The sequence below is a fragment of the Salminus brasiliensis genome, chromosome 9 (genome assembly GCF_030463535.1).
Source record: "Salminus brasiliensis chromosome 9, fSalBra1.hap2, whole genome shotgun sequence".
Classification (NCBI taxonomy): Eukaryota; Metazoa; Chordata; class Actinopteri; order Characiformes; family Bryconidae; genus Salminus; species Salminus brasiliensis.
In genome coordinates, this window is record NC_132886.1 from 34,151,616 (window position 1) to 34,174,601 (window position 22,986).

Below are 22,986 nucleotides of genomic sequence, written 5' to 3' on the forward strand. Positions count from 1 at the left end.
CTTTTAGGTATAAGGCCATCATACAGAACAAAACCAGGGTGTTTTTGAGGGAAGGCAGCAACGCCATTGTCATGCTGGCTAGACGAGACAATGCAGAGCAATGCAGGGAAACAGTCTTTAATGACAAAACAAAACGACCAAACACAAACAAAACGAGGCAGCAAAGTACAGGGTCCAATAAACAGAAACAGAAAACAAACAGGTGACAACTGAAATGGGGCTTAACCTGGAAAACCTCCAGCACTCAGGTGAAACAAATCAGACATAAACAGAAAACATGGCGTCTTACTGCGACCGCTGTCAACATAAAAGTCCTTAGTGAAAAAAACAACGGGAGGAACAGAAAGTACATGAACATTGAAATCAACCCAACATCGACTGGGGGGGGGCTTCGGGCCGCAGGGCTGACAGCCATGTGCGATGGATCCCCACTGATCCCTACTATTATCGGCAATCTCTTATTAGCCTAGATTATCAGAATTTCTGCTTCTGGATTTTTATCCACCGGTCAAATCACTGGGGCTGTTTCATCTCACAAACAACAATCTGTCATACTTCTTACTTAATTTCCTTCAGACAGGGTAAAATAGTCGATCTCCTCTCCTACAGTATTAGACATATTTAAACATTTGAAATGTTTCATATCACTGATACAATGTGCCATGACTTTCAAGCTGAGTTAAGTGTTGGTTGGACACTGAGTATACTAAATCTAAAACCCTGTTCTGTTGTATGGTTTACTTCATTCACAATGTTCCCCACTGTTACTGGTTGGCAGTTTTCTTTTCTCTTGTTGTCTGTGTTATAATTCTTCTGTTATATGTTTCATGAAGACGTTTGCTCACCTTTTTCAGTTCACTGCTATCCCTGCAGTTCTACAAGCACTTGTCTCATGAACTCTAGAAGTAGAAGTGAAGATGTTTAAGGGACAAAAAGGGACAGATGAATGAAGGGACAAAAACTAGATACTTGTCCTAAGCTTCCTAACTGTAAATGAGTTTACATATTTTGTACTTGTCTGTTATTTTTGGGTAAGATAGGATATTTAGGAAATTAATTTGCTTCATAAGCCGAGGTGTTTCAGTCTCTCGTTGCTGTGAATTAGAGCTGTTGCAACCTCTGTACCACAACGTTCTACAGTCTGTTCAAAAGGGAAGTACATTGATCTTGCTATTTTCATGTTTGGTCTGACTTGACTTGAATGTTGTCCTCGTTTCCTTGTCTGCCCTGTTATTTAGGTCCTGTTTGTTTGTCACCGTTTCTAGCTCTCTTGTTTTGATCTGTTGGCTTGCTCAGTAGTTTTTTTTCCTAAAGCCCTGCTTTACAGTTTTAGTTCATGAGGTTGTTTTGTGTCCCGGTCCCTACCCCTCAGATTCCTGTTCATTCTGTTTTGTGTTCCCTGTTATACTGTTCAGAGCCCTCCCAGTCACAGGTGTCAATGCCCAGATGGTGTTACCAAGTTTAGTTTGTTGTTTTTCGAGTTCTGTCCTTTAGATTGCTGTACCTCTGATTAGGCTGTTTTTGTTACTTTGTTTCTCTGTGTTCTGTTAATCATTAAATTCTTGCATCGTCCAACCCTGCAAGTGTTTCCCTGTGTTTCACTGCCACGCCTGACCCAGCATGACATTGCGATAAATAATGAATCAAGACAATCTAAAAATATGTAGTCAATATTCATATAACATGCCATTAATTTATTCTCTAACAGGTCAATGAAAATACATTAAAAGAGAATGTTATGTCCTGCTGTTTGTGTTTACAGTGCAATGCAGTCCCTTTTTAAATAAAGGTAAGACAGAAATGCTGTATAATACAGAATATTGGCACTATAGCACCAACCAAACTAATGTTGAGCGATAAGCGTCTTCTAATACTGTGTCAATCAAAATGGTACACCCGTAAACACTGTTCAATCAATTGTTAAAAGATGCAACACATCCCACCCAGGCACTGGCAAAGGTAGGTGAACACTTAAAGTCAGTCGACGAAGAAGAAGACGACTTGTAAGAGAAGTCACAAAGAGGCCAATAATCAACCGTTTGACGGAGAAGCAGAGTTCAGAGACTGAACTGGAAAGAACACGCATTAGTCTGCAATGTCAACATCTCCCAAATGTGAAGTATGTGGGTTGCAACATCATGTTGAGGACATGCTTTATACTAAAGAGTGAATGGAGGCAGGGAGATACTGGTAGACATGAGTTTGCTAACACTGAAACTAGAAAGTATCTTCTCCTTTCTGTTAGAAAATGATCCCCACAACAAAGCAATACAGCAGTGGTTGGACAACAAACGTGTGAATGTTCCATGACCACAATCCAAATCTCAATTCAATAAATCTGTAACACTGTTCAAAACCTGCCATCAAAAAGTCTTCCAACCAATCAGAACAACAATTTTAACAATAAAGGTGCTTTAAATACTTCTTTGAGTGATTCCATAGAAGAACCACTTTTGTTTCCTTTAAGAACCATGTTTGTAATAGACAAGTGTAAAGAATCATTTAAATGGATACAGAACAATTACTTCATAAATGTTCCTTATCAATTTTATGGTTTTCCACATCCATATACCTTTATTACAAATATGGTTATTTATGGAACCAAAAGTGGTTCTTCTATGGCATCACTCAAACTATTTGAGACACCTTTATTTAATTCACAAATTCAAATATCTTTTAATCGGGCTGAATACTTTTTTGAGGCAAAAGTGTTTACGGAACTACATTCCTTATAACAGACACACTGACAAATGTAGGAGCACAGAGTGAGACTAGCTATCATAAAAAAATAATACTGTAACATTACTCTGAACTGCATTCCTCTGTCCTTATAACAGAGACACTGACAAACGGAGGAGGAGTCTTTACATGCTTCAGAACTAGCACCCAAATCTCTCCTCGTTATCTGAATTGTAATCACCATGATGTTTCTGTGCTCTCTGGCTGCGTTTATGATAATACTTGGTAAGTGTAATTAACTCTTATATAATGATGATTTCTATATTTGTTCATCAATACAGATTTCTTGTGATTGTTTTTATTTTGTTGCAGATAACTGTTCAGCACTATCAATAACACCACTGAAGAACCAAATGCATGCTTTTAAAGATGAAACAGTTACTCTCTCCTGCAAGTATGATGTCAAAGTGAACAATCTTCAGTGGTATCGTCAGTATCCTGCATCCAGACCAGAGTTTTTGGTGAGGATATTTTCAGGCTCTGTAAGCCAAACAGACCCTTTATTTCCACGACTCAAAGTGAGTGTGACTGAACAAAATGTGAGTCTGGAGATCTTCTCTGCTGAAGTATCATACTCTGCACTCTACTACTGTGCCATAAAACATTTCTTTTTATTCAGAAACGTGCAGAAACACAGGAAGAGGGAGCTGTGTGACTTTTGACACTCAAGTACCTATGCAGATATGGATGAGAATTATAAACATATGTAAGCGATCAATCGCACCTGCACATCACGTCACATTCCAGCAAGGACATAACAGACATATGTTGCCTAGTATGGAAATGTCCTTGGCAGAGACTTAAGATAACTCAAGTGAAATGTCCCAACTAAGCACCACATTCACATTCCAATAAGGTTTTGGAACTGCTTTATTCGGCAGCTCACTGCTCAGAGGTTGTGGTCCTTCTGTGTCTGTAACTCCTTTGCATTAAAAGTTATCAAAAAAGCAGGCAAACTGTTGGCTACATGCCTGTGATCACGGTAGAACTTCACATTTAATCCCGCCCGCCTATAATTTTGCAGATCACACAAAACCTCTAATTACCAGAACAGGTTCTCAACATCTTAGTAGCATTGGTAGGCTGAGAAATGCTTTATCCCTTCAGGTAATTCAAAATGCTGCATTCAGGGTTGTTACTGAAAACAAATAATCAAACTAATAGTTGTGATCATCTATCAGCATTGCACTAGCTTCCATTTAAAGCCCATATTAATGATAAAAAAAAACCTTGATCTCATCACAGGGTGCTGGCTTCTTACTACTTTCCAAAATTCAGAAAGACTCAGTAGGGGAAGAGCCTTTTCTTATAAAGCCCTCTAACTCTGGAATAAGCTTCCAGATAATGTTTGGGACCCAGCCTCAGTAGGTTGTCTAGGTATGTCTAGGCTGAAAATTTGCTTGTTTAGTTTAGGTTTTGGTCTTGCTTAGTTTAGAATTATTGTTCCTCTTACATTAAATTTGTAGGGGTTAATGGACATAGGGAACAATGTGGTAAACTGTGTTGGTGCTGTCATCCCACCATTTGCATGTGACATACGCTTTTAGAGACTGAACCGATTCTCCACAAATGCAACACAAATACATGGTCAAACAGGCATATATCCAACACAAAATGAACATATTACTATGCTTTGTAGACTGAAATATATAAAACATTTCCCAAAGTATTTTATAAGCACCACTGAGCAGAGACAATTCGCACTGGCTTCTGTACATTATTAGACTTGACTTAGTTCACTTTAGTTTGTTAGCTAACATGGTATATGCTCTAGCAAAGTAAACATAGCTATCTGGGACTGGATAGTAATGGATAGTAATGTTTATAATTGTACTGAAATGTTTACCTCGTTAAAAAGTCCATATAACAAATACAGTGCAAGAAATTTGTCCACAGATTTCATACTTGCTTTTTCAAGATGTGTCATGACACAGACAAAAACATTCTGTTGTTAAAAACAACATAAATAAGGTTACATAATTTTTTTTTTTGCATACTGGGTGATCCATTCCATGCTAAATAGCATGTGTATTTGCATGTCTTCACTGTTGATGGGTACCTTATTAAATAACATTACTGGGCTACAGCTGGGAAAAAAAACTTACACATTTTATTTAAAGTAGTTACTGGTTTTGTTGCACAGAGTTAATAACATGTAATACCATTTTTTGTTATTTTAGGATGGATTGTAATACTAATTCTTTTTAGTGAACAAAATGTTTTGATAAGTTAACATTAGTTAAATTTAAAAAGATATTTGGGATAAATCTTTTGAAACAGCAGCATTTACTTTTTAGGAACTTTTTTCCATTGCTGCAATGTAAACGTACAAAGTAGGTCTTATGAATACCTTCCAAAAGTCTAATAAATGTCTGCTGTATTTCAGAATTGCATTTTGTATAATGTGATAACTGATAGACGATGAAGTGTAACCTGCCTAGTTCCTACTGTGGTGATGGAGACTTTGAGGTGTAAGACAAACTTCTTACACAGAGTATGTTTTACTCTTTCTACCTAATGGGAATTTATGCACCACAGCAAATTCCCCTCCAACAAATTCCTCAAAGTTGGCAGCCCTCTTTAAATCCCATCACTGAGGAGACTTTAAGAGGGCAGTTCACAAACACCAAACACTTTGAATAAAATCTGACAAGGCTTGCCAAGACCTGTCATGAATAATGGGATTATAATACAAATCCAGGTCCGCGTCGCCGCGCCCTCCCCGGGGGCAGTCCCAAGCTGTGGCCCGCAGGCTCACATGAGGATCACTTATTTTGACACTCATGTTTATGTTTGGCTTCATGGACTCGTTTCACCTGAGGCTGGGGTATTTAGGGAGCTAGCACGAGTATTCTCACTGCCAAGTATTTACCGTCCTGAGCCAACTTGGTGTGTTGGCATCTACAGTGGGGAGAACAAGTATTTGATACACTGCTGATTTTTCAGGTTTTCCCACTTGCAAAGCATGTAGAAGACTGTAATTTTTATCATAGGTACTCTTCAACTGTGAGTGATGGAATCTAAAACAAAAATCCAGAAAAATACATTGTATGATTTTTAAATAATTAATTTCCATTTTATTGTGGGAAATAAGTATTTGATACACCAGAAAAAGAAACTTAATATTTGGTACAGAAACCTTTGTTTGCAATTACAGAGATGAGACGTTTCCTGTAGTTCTTGACAAGGTTTGCACACACTGCAGCAGGGATTTTGGCCCACTCCTCCATACAGATCTCCTCCAGAGCCTTCAGGTTTCGTGGCTGTCGCTGGGCCACACGGACTTTAAGCTCCCTCCAAAGATTTTCTATTGGATTCAGGTGTGGAGACTTGCTAGGCCACTCCAGGACCTTAAGATGTTTCCTACGGAGCCACTCTTTAGTTGCCCTGGCTGTGTGTTTTGGGTCGTTATCATGCTGGAAGACCCAGCCACGACCCATCTTCAGTGCTCTTCCTGAGGGAAGGAGGTTGTTGGCCAAAATCTCACGATACATGGCCCCATCCATCCTTCCCACAATACGGTGCAGTCGTCCTGTCCCCTTTGCAGAAAAGCATCCCCAAAGAATGATGTTTCCACCGCCATGCTTCACGGTTGGGATGGTGTTCTTGGGGTTGTACTCATCATTCTTCTTCCTCCAAACATGACGAGTGGAGTTTAAACCAAAAAGTTCTATTTTTGTCTCATCAGACCACATGACCTTCTCCCATTCCTCCTTTGGATCATTCAGATGGTCATTTGCAAACTTCAGACGGGCTTTGACATGCGTTGGCTTGAGGAAGGGCACCTTGCGTGCACTGCAGGATTTTAATCCTTGACGAGTGTTACTGATTGTTTTCTTTGAGACTGTGGTCCCAGCTCTATTCAGGTCATTGACCAGGTCCTGCCGTGTAATTCTGGGCTCATTCCTCACCTTCCTCAAGATCATTGATGCTCCACGAGGTGAGATCTTGCATGGCGCCCCAGACCGAGGGAGATTATCCGTTATTTTGCATTTCTTCCATTTTCTAATAATTGCACCAACAGTTGTTGCCTTCTCACCAAGCTGCTTGCCTATTGTCCTGTAGCCCATCCCAGCCTTGTGCAGGTCTACAATTTTATCCCTGATGTCCTTACAAAGCTCTCTGGTCTTGGGCATTGTGAAGATGCTGGAGTCTGACTGATTGAGTGTGTGGACAGGTGTCTTTTATACAGGTAACGAGTTCAAACAGGTGCAGTTAATACAGGTAATGAGTGGAGAACAGGAGGGCTTCTTAAAGAAGAAGTAACATGTCTGTGAGAGCCAAAATTCTTACTGGTTGATAGATGATCAAATACTTATTTCCCACAATAAAATGGAAATTAATTATTTAAAAATCATACAATGTATTTTTCTGGATTTTTGTTTTAGATTCCATCACTCACAGTTGAAGAGTACCTATGATAAAAATTACAGTCTTCTACATGCTTTGCAAGTGGGAAAACCTGAAAAATCAGCAGTGTATCAAATACTTGTTCTCCCCACTGTATGTTTGGTATTCCTAGTCAAGTGTTTCATTAGAAATTCACGAGGACGTCCATAGGAGTCCTTCACGTTTCCATTGTTCTACTGAGTCAAGCATCTCGTTAGAGATTCACGAGGACATCTGTAGGAGTCCTTCACGTTTCCAGTGTTCTACTGAGTCAAGCGTCTTGTTAGAGATTCACGAGGACGTCCGTATGAGCCCTTCATGTTTTCAGTGTTCTACTCGGCTATTACCATTCAAGAGCGTACTGATGCTCTGGTTTGTTCGTGGGTTGCCTCCTGGGTTCAGCAACTGATCTCACAGCTCCGTATTCATGTCAAGTAAGTTCTGTTGCACCTGACGAGCGCTGTTTGTTATCCCCCTTCTTTCCGCTGGCACGGCCAGTAGTTTATGTTCTTAGTTTACCTCCCTGTTAAGTTTCCCCGGTTCAAGCTTAGCTCCCTAGGTTTACACCAGCCTCAGGTGTGTGTTTTGTGTTGCCCACATTCTTTTGTCACGTGTTTGTTTTGTTTCTCAGTTTGCCCTGTATTATTGCTGAGTTTTCTTGTTTTCTTGTTTACCCCTGTTTTGTTGCATTCTTGCATCAAGCCATCCCCTGCAGTGTTCACTTGTCATTGTCTGACCTAGCCAGACTTAGCAGCAAAGCTTGTTAGTCTTGCACCAATACAATAGGAGCTGTGCAGGTAACACTGCATCGGTCTTTCTCTCTTTTCTAAATGGGGTTGTCTAGCCTAGTACAACACTCTATACTGTGTTTGTGTATGAAAATCAACCTACTTAAAGAAAATCCAACTTTTCCAATTGGAAAGTTGGGTTTGTTTTTCCCCTTTTGCTCACCATCAGTGTGTAGCCATTTCCTTCAGGCTCCCTTCCCTGTTTTGACTTGTCATCCATATAGTATTGTAGCTGTCTGTTTTCACTATCGCAGACTGCTTGAACAAAGAAAAAAAAACAGATATGAGTTTAAGGTTAGAAAACATGCTTGTCTAATAAATGTCTGTATGCTAATGTGTATGTACCTCCCAGTCTCCACCAACATAGTATGAGCTAGGCAATTAACACTGCACCTTTTTTTGCATCTCACATAATAAACATATTTAAGGTATTATATATATTATGCTACAGTACATAAAAGCGTACATGTTGCTACACTAACAACGAACACACTCAGAGTGCTAAAATGGACCATTGTACTTACTGTACTGCAACTGTATGCAAATAATGCAAAAGTATATATTTTAGCAAAACATACAATACACTTACTACAATTAATGTAAAGCTTTTGCTCAACTTAATCCAATAATACTTTTATATTACATTTAAGGAGAAATGACTACACATTGATGGTGAGTGAATGTTCACCTACTCTGTACACACGGACAGTGGTCGTGTCTTTCCACTTTTACTTACCATAGTGAGTACGATCTGAGTGAGAAATGGAGTTCTGCAATGATCTATTTTAGGACCACTATTGTTCACAATATACATGTTACCACTGAGCACAGTTATAAGCATATATGGTGTTTACTTCCATTGTTATGCAGATGACTGAAATGAAATACAAATCTTTTTAAGTAAAATTCACAACTTTCGAATTGGCTCCTAGCACCACCTATTTGAAACTGGGCGTGTCTTTCCTTCTACTCTCTCTTCTCTTCTACACCATCAATGCGTAGTCATTTCCCCCAGGATCCCCTTAACTATGCCTTTAGTATCAATTTTTGTAGTGTTATCACAGACTGTTCTCAATGTTAAAAAAAATGCAAGTGCAGAAATATTGCAGCTATTGAAGTCATGATTAAAAGTTAAGTGTTGTTTAAAATGGCCTAAGGTTTGTTGTATGTTCATAACAAACTGCAATATAAATACTTTTTCTTTAAACTAGAGTATCTTTATTAGACTTGATGCAGAGCAGCTAACATAGCATAGCAAATGGCATTGCAAGTGTTTGGTATTTGTATGTGGAAAGACTAAGTTGGCAAATCGGTTGTGCCCAGAGCCAATGGGAAAGTTACAAGTTTTACTTAAATATGTTGAATTGCACAAACCCACAGTACATTATAGACCTAGCACAGCTCACTTGAAAAACACCAATTAAATAAACATCAAATAAATAAATCCAACATCAGTAGAGTTTTTTTGTGTGTGTATGCTGTTTTAAAAACAACATTTGGGATTACATTATATTTAATTATATGTGACATTTCAAGTCATTACAAGACATTTCATTTCACGCCTTTGTTAACGGATCGTCTGCTTTTTCGAAGTGAATATTAAAGTCTCCTACTATTATAACTTTGTCGCTGCACACTGCCAAGTCTGCAGCAAAATTACTAAATTCTTTTAAAAATTCAGAATAGGGCCCTGGGCCCTAGTTAAAAAAAATAAAAATGTACTAACTGAATACAAAACAAACTGAGAGATGCTGTAAATACACTAGTACATGTATTTTATATGGTAATATGCTAAAAAAAAAACAAACAAAAAAAAAAAAAACACTATAATAATATAATACTTCCACTATATCACATTCTTGTTCAAACAGAGTTGGGATTAATTATCCAAATTCAGGTGTGCTGTCATGATCCACTCGGTCTGACAATGACGGGAACACTTGCAGGGGATGGACCAAAGCGAAGAGTTTATTGTGGGACAATAAACCATAAAACAAACAGAAAAAGCAGCAAGAATTACAAGGGGCAAAAAGGAACAGAAACAACAACCGTGACAACCAAAAGGGGCAAAACAAAAGAACACACCTGGGGCTGGCGAGGCACTAGGGCTGTGCTAGCTGCCGGGGCTGAGCCTGAACCGCTATACGGAAACATAAACCACCAGGCAGAGCCCGGGAAAAACTCTCAACTGAGACAAAAGAGGTGCGCTAGTCAGGCGCGCTGAACTTACACGACTCGTGGGAGTGGGGAGTCAGCCACCAAACCTAGACGATCAAACCGGTCCGACGGAGGGGAAGCTAGCTACCTGCCAAAACGAGCGTACGAGTTGCTCACTACCGGAGCTCCTGAACCTGAGCACGCTAGAACTGTGAAGCCTGGCGAGATCGCCACAGACCTGCAATAGCCCCCAAACAGACCCTGAGAATAATACTGCCTAGCTAGTTAGCTTGCTATGCTCAACTAGCTAAGGCCAGAAGAGCCCTCTAGATACAGATGGACTCACAGACTAGACCAGTGAACACTGAGTACCCAAGATTAGCTGAGTATCCTGAGTGCATTGGTTGCACTAAGAGTAATTCTCGGCAACCGGCAGCTGACGCTAGCCCTACTTAAATGCACCAGCCCACAGGTGATACACATTAACCAAAAGATGAACAGATACATGACAAACACAACCTAAAACCAAGATGGCGACAATGGGTGTCAACACAAGAGTCCTTTTCAACATAAAAGTCCAGAGCATAACTAAACATGACATGACTTTGAAGGGGGAGTTCTTGATTGCCTGTGAGCCGCGGCCCGAGACCGCCCCTGGGGCGGGCGCGGCGGCGCGGGCGTGACATGTGCAATGCTTGTAAGTCCAAACTGCCTGTTCTTAATGTTGGGACTGCCCAGTAAATAACATATAATCAACTATGCTCAACTTTATCTTAAGTGTATGGGTATGCTAAGGATTGAAGTAAAATGTACAACTTTCCAATTGGCTCCAGGCACCACATATTTGCATCTGGGTGGGTAAAATGTGTATAAAAATATTCTACTCAAGCATCTGTAACTTTTATACAGTGTCATGCAGTAAATGCCACACTTTGTCTCAGGTATGGATATTTATATGTACTTTTATTAAAATTTATCTGGTGTGTATGCTCTTATTCAAAATGGTGATAAATGATTAATATCACAGTGGTGGCATCAGACATCGCATTCAATATTCTTAAATTAGTTTACATCATTAAAGTGCTAATTAACATTATATGTTTTAAGGAGAGATGATTATTAGATGTTTTAAATTCAGTTTATTATTGAGTCACTGCCCCCATGTTATGTAGTCTAATAATTAGTGCCTAAGCTCTAATGGCCAAATGATGGCGATGCCATTTTTTGGCACTATCAGATGTAATCTGAGACAAGTGAGTATGCAGATAGTGAACACCTTTTGCAAAGTATTGAAGTGAAGTCAAGACTAGTCTTAATTGTTACTTCATCACAAGTAGACATTGGAGAAGAAATATGGACCATGCAACATGGAGCCACACAACATTTCATGACTAAATGAAATGCAATGTGCAAACATTTTCTAGCATGCACTGTGGATGTTAGTCCCCATGCTCCCAAAAACCTGAAATTATTCAAATTAGACTGCTTCAGCAGTGGATGGGCAAGCAGCACAAATGTGAGGTAGGAATCAAAGGTGCTCTAAAGGTCAGATTTACAATGGCCTAGTTGATTAATGAGGTGTTTAGAATATGAACATGAGAGTTTTTTAGAAGAAAAAAAATTTAAGGTTAATTAGCTGCAGATATTTTGTTTATCTATATTATTTCAAAAACCAACATGGGTGCCCAAACATTTACAAACGAGTGTTTATATACAGGCTGCCCAGCCAAATCCAAACAAATTACCTCTGTCAGAGTAACAATGGGGATTTAGCTATGTTGTCACACATTTTTGTATATTGATAAAAAAAATATTTATATAACACTCTGCATGTTTGTATCTTTTGATTTTTAAATAAGAAAAAGAAAAAGCAGCAAGTACAGGGCCAAAGGAAAATCCAAACACAACCGTGAGAACATAAAGTGAGATAAACAAAAGTGGTGGGACTCCGGAAGCTAGGCTAGTTCTAAGGGAATGAATGGGATGAGGAATGATAACCAAAAAATAAGGCTTTATTTTAAAGACTCACTAACTCCACGTTTTATACATCAAAGCCAAACAAATCTACTTCATGATTCATGATAGTAGCCTTAGTTTGAGTAATTCATTCACACTTCCACACAGTGGACTACTAATGTAATGATGGTAAAATGGGTTTTCAGTTGTTCTGATTTGTAAACAGGTTTGCTCAATGTGTATTAATTGTTCCATGTGACATCATTGCGTAGGTAGGTGTGTATGAATTTTTTTTCCCTGATAGAAGTGCGGGAAATGGAGTGAAAAGGAGTGTGTGAACTTTAAGATAATTCTTTATTAATCCCACATCAACAAATGTAATTTTTTTAAGGACTATACAGACAACATAAAAAATATAAACCACTGTCTGAGACTAGATTCTGTCCGAAGGAGTTCCCCAAACAACATGCGGTGGGTTCCTATCCTACTTTAGCGTTTTGTTTTCTCAAGTTAGGTATTTCCCATGCAACAGCTGTACTGAAGACCCATAGTGTAGTCAAAAACAAGATCATACATTTTTATACATACATACATAATACGGTATACAGTAGATTTCCATAAACCAACTGTTGCTCCCAGTCACACGTGAATTGTCCCCACTGTAGGACCTTGGGACATTTTTATAAAATTTTCCCACAGTTTTCCTGTGTGTGTGTATGTGTGTGTATGTGACAGCTGCACCAAAAACCCTGTCCCTTTCTGTAAAACGTGACAAAAACATAATCATAAATTGTCAGGTATGACGTTAGGGGGAAAAAAGTATTTGTACAGAACTGCTTTAAAAAAAACCTCTGAACGAAGCTTTAGTGCACTGAAAATGCTCTGTGTTCTGTGAGTTACTTTCAGAGTTTTACATGGTATGTTGCTACCTGATTTGGAGTCAAACAGTACTTTCAACCATAAGAATTTTTTTTTTAATATTGCGCTCAACACTGGCTATGGGTGAGTGGTGTTGTTGTCTATTTGTGGTCCATTGAACTGCCTTTAAAATGTCCCACTACTGCTAACTTAAGATGAATATCTGTAGTTATCTGCTCTAACACATAATCATAAAAAGTCATAATGAACAGTAAAAAAAAAAAAAAGTTTAAAAAAGGAATGTTTTAACATCTCTTGTTCTTTTACAGGCGGTCATCAGTGATGTCACTGGTAAATTGTACAGTACCAAAAGTTAGTTGCTTAGTCAGTGGGAGGAGCAGAGTTTTTGTAGAGAGTAGAGATATTCAGCAGACTTCCCCCAGTGTTCTTTTCCCCAGTGTGTGCTTTACCACCATGATTGTTTTCACTGCACTGCTGTTCTCAGCTCTTAAAGGTAAACATTTCAGAGATTATTAACTGGATTTTAGTAATGATGATCACTAAAAATATTAAAGGGCATAATATGTTTCCTAATGCTATTAAATAGACACATAATAATTAATCATTAGTTAATTATTAACTCTGTAACTTAAAACTTTGTAGGTAACAGAGCTGAAGACATCACTCCTAGCAGAGACTTTATTTTTGCTGTTGAAGGTCAGAATGTTACCCTCTCTTGTAGCTACACTGTAAGTAGAACTGGTTACAGTCTTTACTGGTATCGACTGTATTCAGGTTCACCTCCACAGTTTCTCATACTGGACTATGCAGGTATCATTACTGAAGCTAAGCCTCCAGTTCCTGGAATTTCAATCAGACATGATAAAGAAATGAAGAAAGTGGATCTGGAGATCACCTCTGCTTCAGTATCAGGCTCTGCATTATACTACTGTGCTCTGCAGCCCACAGCAACAGGAAACCCAGCTACACTGTACAAAAACCCCTTATTATATGAAATGACTATGTTTAGCTAATGTAATAAGCTTTAGGAGCCAAACTATGAATAGTATGATAGTATGATGAATAGTACTATGTAATTAAATCATGAATATCTTGAAGAATGGAGTGTTTTTACAGAATTGTAAACATCAAATAATGTACAAAGGACAATAATGAATATTGAGGTCATCTCAGCGTGTATCTAATATTAAAGAGTATAGACATGTCTGACTCCTTATATCATTGTATAGTCCATATCAGAAGAGATTATATTAATCTCTAATACAATACAGTTTGGCTATATTTTGTGTGTGTTCTCCAACTAAAATACTGTAGTAATTACATACAATGAGAGAAAAATCCACATGAGGGCAGTCTTTTTATAGATTTAACTGAAGCATCTTAACACTAAGACACTTAAATGTCAAGCAAGCATTAAAGTAAACACCCTCCCTACCTATTAATATGATCTTAACTCCAAAATAGGAAATTAGAGGATTAATGTAATTTTAATTAATTTAAAATATAATTTTGTACAGTTTGTACAGGAAAGGTGATGCAACCAGAGCAACTGTTTCAATCATGCGTAAGAAACAATGATAGGTTTTTTAGCCAGATAATACATTAATTAAGACGCAGCACTGCTGCATTTGTCTCCTTTAATAACACTGTATTGGGGTCGTTATAATGTGGCACTGCCATGCGGCACAGTTTCTGAAGGGAGTGGATCATGTTTTGCTTAAGAATGCCACAGTACATGTTGGAATTCATGTTTCACTCTTCTTCAACCTCTGCAGCAATGCTGGCAGCAGTCATGCATCTCTTTTTTTTCGAAGCCAACCTCTGGTTATGACGCCGAACATGTGGACTCAACTTACCACCGTAAGACCTAGTCATACCACCGTATGACCTTGGCCACCATTTGGTCACTCAGTTTTAGGGTGTAAGGAATATTATTATAGCCCAAAACTTTATGGATAGCAATATTTATCTGTTTATCACACATTCAGAGAATTATTTACCATGACGGGCCATGTTGAATATTGGCCAGCATAAGCTTTCATTACATTTTCAAATAACATTTAATCTATACTGCTCTACAAGCTGTACACTGACTACTTTCTAGTACTTTCTAGTGTTGCCACATGAAAAGATTAATTTAATATTGGCAGAATTGTGAGGGGTATACTACATTTTGTAAGACCCTTATACAGTCACCAAAAGAAGATTGATTCAAATGTTGTATACAAACCTTAGTCTTTCTGAACATTTTTTAAACAATCACTGCTGTTCAAGAAATTAAATATATTTTTAAAAACTGCTAAACTGCATGTACTCAAAGCTTCTAAATTAGCTCCTAAATTAGCAGTCATAAAACTTGTATAGTATGACTTAATTAGTGTTAGGGTGCTGTATAACAGCAGAGTCTGCGACATCAAAGTCTGAGTCGGTCAAGCAGATTTCTTCTATTCAACCTTCGAAAAATTCAACCCTTCCTATCTAGAGAGGCCACCCAGGTGTTGTTCAGTCTTTTGTCACTTCAAGACCTAATTACTGCAACTGGTCTCCCTATGCACACCATCAGGCCCCTGCAACAAATCCAGAATGCAAGAATGCAGAATGCCCTTAGAGCTTCAAGTAAGATTTGGCTCAATCCACCATCCCTCAAGGTCCTCGCAAGACAAGCACCCCTCTTACCTCTTCTCTTTGACAAAAACAAGAAGAGACTCAATTCTTTTCTTGCAGTAGAGAACATCTATGGCCTCTGCTGGATGATTTCAAAGACCACATCAGAATCTGAGGGGATCGATTCATATGTTCATAAATCCTCCAGTTTCATTACAAAACCCTTGGCACAATCCAATGTGTCACCATCCAAGGTCATACCTACAATGATGTTATAAAAAGTCTGCAGGAGTCCATCATAGTTGTTTGCCACTGTGCTCACTATCCGTAATGTGAAATTCCATCAAATAGGGCAACCTTGAAAAGCCTACAGAGTCAAGAAAACATGTCCTCTTTGTTGATTTGGAGAAAATGTGGCAAACCTAAAGAGCGATGCAAAATATATTCTACACTCAGACAAGCATTTAGCCCCCTGTGGCAGCACCAGATTAAGTCTATGTGCATAGCAATGCACAAACATTGCACTGATGGCAACTGCCTTCAATTTTGCCTGCAGATCATTGAGGGCTGAAGGCATAACATCTGCCCCATCGTAGGTCTGTGCTACAAGTTTATCCCTGAAATTGTAGCCTTGCTAATTTTCATTTAATACTTCAAAAACAGACTGAAAATGATGCAGGAGAATAAGTACATGCTGTTATTACCTCAAGTTTAGACTGTTGCAATACACTATTGTCAGGATCTTCCAACAGGAACCTCAGTAATCCTCAACTAGTTCAAAATGCTGCAGGGTCCTTACTAATGCTAGAAAAATTCATTAAATCAGCCCAGTTCTGTCAGCACTGCATTGGCTTCCAGTTAAATGATGTATTGATTATAAAATTCTACTACTGACATACAAAGCCCAACATGGCCTTGCTCCTGAGTACCTGCAAGATTTCATTTCCTATAAAGAATCATCACGACTACGAAAATGTTTAGGACTTCAGTCTTCAAGTCCAGGCTGAAAACCCATTTGTTTGGTTTAGCTTTTGGTAATTAATGTTTCCTTTTAGATAAAGGTTGCAGATCCAGGAGTTCACAGGGAATTGTGGTAAACTGAGACGCTGAAGCAGTCCTCTCGTCGATTGCACACAATCACTCAGGTTTGTGTACAGTGGAGCAGATGGATGTCAGTGTTTCCGGGTGCTCCTGTGGCTGTGTTACGTTCTGGCTCTTTCCTTTTAGTTAGGCTGTTATAGTCAGACCTGCCGGAGTCATCAGATCACTCAGCAATTAGAACTAATCTCTTCACCGTCTCTGAGTTAATGACATTCACATTTACATTTACGGCATTTAGCAGACGCTCTTATCCAGAGCGACTTACAAAGTGCTTTGCTTTTTACCCAAGAAAAGCCTTAGCTAGTTAGAATAGACTAATAATTCAAAAGATACCTCTAAGCTTAGACATTGCTAAACACAATACAATAAGGCGACCATAGAACTATTCGTCCAAGTACTCTCGGAAGAGGTGGGTCTTCAGTTTGCATTTGAAGACAGCGAGCGACTTAGCCGTTCGGACACCCAGGGGCAGCTCATTCCACCACTTTGGTGCCAGGACAGAAAAAAGCCTGGACGCTTGTCTTCCGCGGATTTTGAGGGATGGCGGGTCGAGCCGAGCCGTACTTGAAGCTCGAAGGGCTCTTGGTGTGGATCGGCTTTTAACCTTTGCCATCAGGTATGGAGGGGCTGGTCCGTTCTTGGCTTTGTAGGCCAGCGTCAGGGTTTTAAATCTGATGTGGGCAGCTACAGAAAGCCAGTGGAGAGAACGCAGCAGTGGAGTGACATGGCTAAATTTAGGGACATTGAAGACGACCCGTGCCGCTGCATTCTGGATGAGTTGCAGGGGCCTGATGGTGCGCAGAGGGAGACCCAGTCAGAAGAGAGTTGCAGTAGTCAAGTCTGGAAGTGACGAGAGACTGAACAAGCACCTGGGTGGCCTGTGGCATCTGTGACTATGTTAAGGTTTACAGGAACTCTTTGCCACTATTATTGATTTTATCACCATTAACCATCATTATTTTCATAATTGTTTGCAATTGTTACTATGATTATATATATTATATATATATTATATAATTATATTATATTATGATTATATCAACACACCTAAGCAAGTAGAACAGTCTTGGTGGTACAGTCATTTTTAATGATTTTTAAATAGTTTAGACCTGAGAAGTATGGTCCTTGTAAGTCTTGGTTCCAACTTGATCTCCTGTCCTCACAACAGGGACCCATCGTCCTCTGGGTGGAACTATTTATAAATTATTGATTATTGATCATTTGAAAATGCAACAATGCAACAACAAATGATACGCTGATTTGTAAACTTTTGAGTGAGATCCTTCATTGCTGCCATTTTTAGTTGCTGCTTGCTTGTGGGTCTTCAGTTTTTTTAACACTTGAGTTAAACAGACCACAACTGTCCATGGAACTGCTTGTCAATTACTTTTGAGCTTTTGAATATAGAGGGATTATATAAAAATGAGTAATTCCTGTACAGTATATATGCATGTTTTACCTAGGAAAGTATGTCTTCCTATGAAAGAACCGGTGCTCCATTTGATTTAATTAATAAAATTCCCTCTAGATATGTAGATAATCTTTACTGTTAAACTAAAAATTAAATTTTACTGTCTCCATAATGTACAAAATAATGTACTGCCACTATTATTATCATTACCACCACTAACTATCATTATTTTCATTATTTTCTATCTCTACACAAGGGGGACCCTAAACTTTTTATAAATTATTGAAAAAGGTCACTGTACCATCAAGACTGTTCTACTGCTTAAGTGTGGTGATATAATCATAATACAATATAATTAATATAATTGTGGTAGAAATGGTAAAAATTAAGTTAATTATGGTTAATTGTTGTAATAATATGAATAGTGGCAAACAGCTGGAGTTTATGTACACTTTAACACTTCAGTGAGAATTTAGTCATGTGAAGAAATTAAGACACCCACTGAAAACCTTTGTCTCTTAACATATTTAAAGATATGGACAGTGTATCTTCCTTTAGACTATATTGAGAGCTAAAAAGAAAAAGCCAGAAGTGCGGCTGTGATTGGAACACTATTCCAAAAGTGGAGGGCTTTGTATGAAAAAGCTCATACATTTGGGTACTAATAAGAAGCCACCACCTAAATGACATTGGAACTGGACTGGTACTGGAAACACTTGAATTTAGTATATATCATGTAATAGTTACACTGCACGTACATGAAAACACATGCCATACCATCAGAATACTGTCAATAGCTGCATTAACATTGGCATTTCTTGTGTACATGTATGAAATTGGAAATTGGAAATCTGAGGGATACCCTTATGTTTCCTATTAATCTAAATTACAATAATAACAATAATTAAAATAACAATAATACAATAATTTGAACACATGAAAAGCCAATGAAGAGTATGATTCTACTGTGATTGAAATGAATGCATACATTCTAACTGTATGATAATGAGCTAGCGAAGATATGAAAAGACAAACTTCCAGATGAAATGTATGCATTGGCCTGTGTTGGTCATGTTCACTAACTGATCTGGTGTAACATGAAGCTGTCCAGGTACATTTGAAATATTAAGGTCCATTATGATGGATTGGATTTTTATCATAGCTTAGTGACAGAGGGCTCAAATCAAAATCTAGCCATTTGTCTAGCCATTGGAAGAACATGGGACAAGAACATGTAAATAACAATGTCAGAGATTATACACACAAAAAACTTTACATTTAGTTTCAAGTTAACATTCAACGAATTGATTACAAGATAAAGAAAATAAGACAGTATATTTTCAAAGCTGCATTGTGGGTGAAGCTGTGCATCTCAGCAGAAAGCTATACTAATCCCACTGAGCTCTGATTCTGCTCTCACTTACTTCCCAGCAACATGGATCCAAGATGGGGGGATGGATCCAAGATGGCGCCTAGGATGGCAGCCATGGTGACAAGCTCCTCCATGTGGTGTTTGTTTTTGTTTGTTAATGTTGTCTATTGTACATCAAACTTAGCTATCGATGTTCAGGACAGCATTTCTCCTAAATTTATTCCGCAATTTGTTCAAAACTTTCAGAGGTGTTAGACATCCTCACAATGAGCGCACTGGCCCTTTTTGGTCTGGTAAGGAGTTGGTGGAGGGCTCAGCGCAGGGGAAGATGTGCTGGCGCTTGTGCGTCTGAAGCGGCATGGTTTCTGCACACCTTTACCATCATTAATCCTCTCTAACCTCTCTTAGCAACAAAACTGAGGAACTTCTGCTTAACCAAACCAACAAGGACTTTTCAACTGTATCTGCCCTCTGTTTCATGGAGTCCTGGCTGTCTAAACCGACCCCAGACAGCGCAAATACACAAACACAGTGACATCATACATATGTGATTTGGCTGAAATCACAGATGAAGACAGCTGTATTTCAGCCAAATCACATGTGCAATACAGCAATAACAAACCCTGGTTCTCAGCAGAACTCAATGCAGACGGGAGAAAAGGTTTAAAGCAGCTAAGAGAAAATACTCAGATGGTCAAAAAGTGAGAAAGACCCCCCCTTCTCCTGAATGACCAACAGCTCACCAACGATTTAAACACACTAGGCAATCTGCAGCCTGTCTCCCTCACGCTGGCTCTCTTACCTCTGCCCCTTGCTCGTCTTTCCATCAGCTTGGAGGATGTTTGCAGGCTCTTCACCAGACAGAAGGTGAGGAAAGCCCCATGGCCAGACTCAGTCTCTCCATCTACTCTAAAACACTGCTGTGACCAACTAGCACCAGTTTTAACTGGAATCTTGAACAGATCACTGGAATCACTGGACTTAATGACTACAGGCCTGTCGCCCTGACCTCTGTAGTCATGAAGCTCTTTGAACGCCTGGTCTTAGCCCACCTACAGTCCATTATGGACCCCCTGCAGTTTGGATACTGAGCAAACAGGTCTGTAGAAGACGTGGTCAGCATAACCCTTCAATTCATTCTACAGCATCTCGACAGTCCTGGAATCTATGCTAGGGTTCTGTTTGTGGACTTTAACTCGGCTTTTAACACTGTTGTGCTGCGGCTTCTTCAACCCAAACTGTCCTAGCTGTCAGTGCCGGACTCCTGTGTCAGTGGATTGAAGATTTCCTGACAAACAGGAGACAGCATGTGTGGCTGAAAAAACACACAGCAGACCTCTGGACACTCAGTACTTCTCTTCATCTTCTACATCAATGACTGTGTCTCCAGGGAATCAGCTGTAAAGATCCTGCTGGTCGGACTGGTAGGTGACAACTGGTCTGACGCAGGTAGAGGGGACCTCAGCGGGCAGTCTTCCAGCAGGTCGGGCTGGGTGATCAATTACTTGGAGAAGGTTAAGACACAGAGTTAGTTCTGAATGGATTTATTGAGGTTAGAGAATGTTGAGCAGTATCAGAGTGTCTGACTATAGGTCTGACTATCACAGCCTAATTAAAAGGAGAGAGCCAGAAGGTAAAACAGACATGGGAGCACCCTGAAATGCTAGCATCCATCTGCTTCACCGTCCACAAACCTGAGTGATCACATGCAAGCAGCGAGACGACAGCTCCAGCATCTTAGTATACTACAATTCCCTGTGTCTGTGAACCCCTGGACCTACAACCTTTATCTAAGGGGAAACATTTAATTACCAAAGGCTAAACTAAACAGATGAGTTTTCAGCCTAGATTTAAAGATTGAAACTGTGTCCTGAACATTATCTGTAAGGTTATTACAGAGTTGGGGGGCTTTATAAGAAAATGCTCTTCCCCTTTCTGAGGTTTTTAGAATTTTGGGAACTACTTAGAAGCAAGCACCTGAGATCTAAGTATTCTTGATGGTTTACAATAATCTCACAGGTACTCAGGAGCCAGGCCATGCATGGCTTTGTATGTTAATAAAATAATTTTGTAGTCAATATGGAATTTAACTGGGAGTCAATGAAGTGCTGATAGAACTGGACTGATATGGTCAAATTTTCTAGTTTTAGTAAGGACCCTGGTTGCAGTATTTTGAACTAGCTAAAGTTTATTGAGATTCCTGCTGGAACAACCTGACAAAAATGCATTGCAGTAATCTAACCTTGAGGTAATAGGGTGTAGTAGCTTTTCTGCATCCTGTAGAGATAAGAAGTATTTTAGTTTAATGTTTAAGATGCATGAAGGCTGTTCTACTAATATTAGCTATATGTTGCTCAAATGATAGATCTAAGTTGAAAATGACACCAATAATGGAGGCATCAGCCAAGTCTAAAATTATGTCTGATTTTTTATTTCTAGTGTCTTTTGGACCTAAAAGGAGAACCTCGGTTTTGTCACTGTTGAGGAGAAGGAAGTTATGTGGAACTTAACAGTGGAAATTAACGCCATGTCTGCTTATAACTGAGCCCAGTGGTAACATGTATAATGTAAATAATAGCGGCCCTAAAATAGAGCCATGCGGAACTCCATATCTTACCTTTGTGAAATTTGAAGATAAATCTTTTACCTTTATGAACTTATAGCGTTCAGTCAGATATTATTTTAACCACGATTGGGCTGTTCCTGTGATTCCAACCATTTTCTCTAATCTTTCTAGTAATATAGTATGATCTATTGTATCAAAGGCTGCGCTAAGGTCTAGAAGGACCAATAAAGATACATAGCCTTGATTAGAGGCAAGAAGGAGATCATTTGTAATCTTCACTAGGGCTGTCTCTGTGCTATGATTGGGTCTGAAACCCACTTGAAATTTCTCATACATGTCATTTTCACTCAGATATAAGCGTTGTTGGGCCACAGCTTTTTCTAGTATCTTGGATATAAATCTTAGGTTGGAGATGGGTTTGTAAATAGACAATACAATAGGATAGATTTGATTTCTTGATTAAAGGTTTTATGACTGCTAATTTTAAGGGTTTTGGGTACATGCCCTAAGCTAAGGGAAGAGTTTACAAGTATCACATTATTTTAGAGGGAATGGGGTCAAGTGTACAGGTTGTACAATTTGGAAATAATTTTTTCTAGTTCTGGCTGTGGAAGTGGGTAGAAGGCTACCAGCCTTGGTTCTACAACTTACATTTACATTTACGGCATTTAGCAGACGCTCTTATCCAGAGCGACTTACAAGTACTTTGCTATTTACCCAAAAAAGCCTTAGCTAGTTAGAATAGACCAATAATTCAAAGGATACCTGGACAGTCCGACCTACCAGTCCGACCAGCAGGATCTTTACAACAAGTTATGTTCTAAAGCAGACGGCCATGTTTGGTTTAATAAGGGTTGGATATGTTGTGTTATGGAAAATTATATTATAACCACATTATAATTTTATGTTGATTCTAATAGATTCATTTAAAACCCACTCATTCATTGTAATCATGCTTAGCCTGGTGATAGTGTGTACTGGCGGTGCGGCGTCGAGGTCAGGATCGGCTGTGATAGACACACAC

At 39.0% G+C, this 22,986-nt stretch overlaps 1 gene segment (V, D, J or C); it reads left to right on the forward strand.

Moving 5' to 3' along the window:
• LOC140562781 (T cell receptor alpha variable 3-like) overlaps positions 1–20,487 on the forward strand; it is a 30,847-nt gene extending 10,360 nt beyond the window's left edge. Inside the window, 2 exon segments of the V gene segment in view lie at positions 20,227–20,263; positions 20,359–20,487. Of these exon segments, the coding sequence occupies positions 20,227–20,263; positions 20,359–20,487 (166 nt within the window).
• The last annotated feature ends 2,499 nt before the right edge of the window (positions 20,488–22,986 follow it).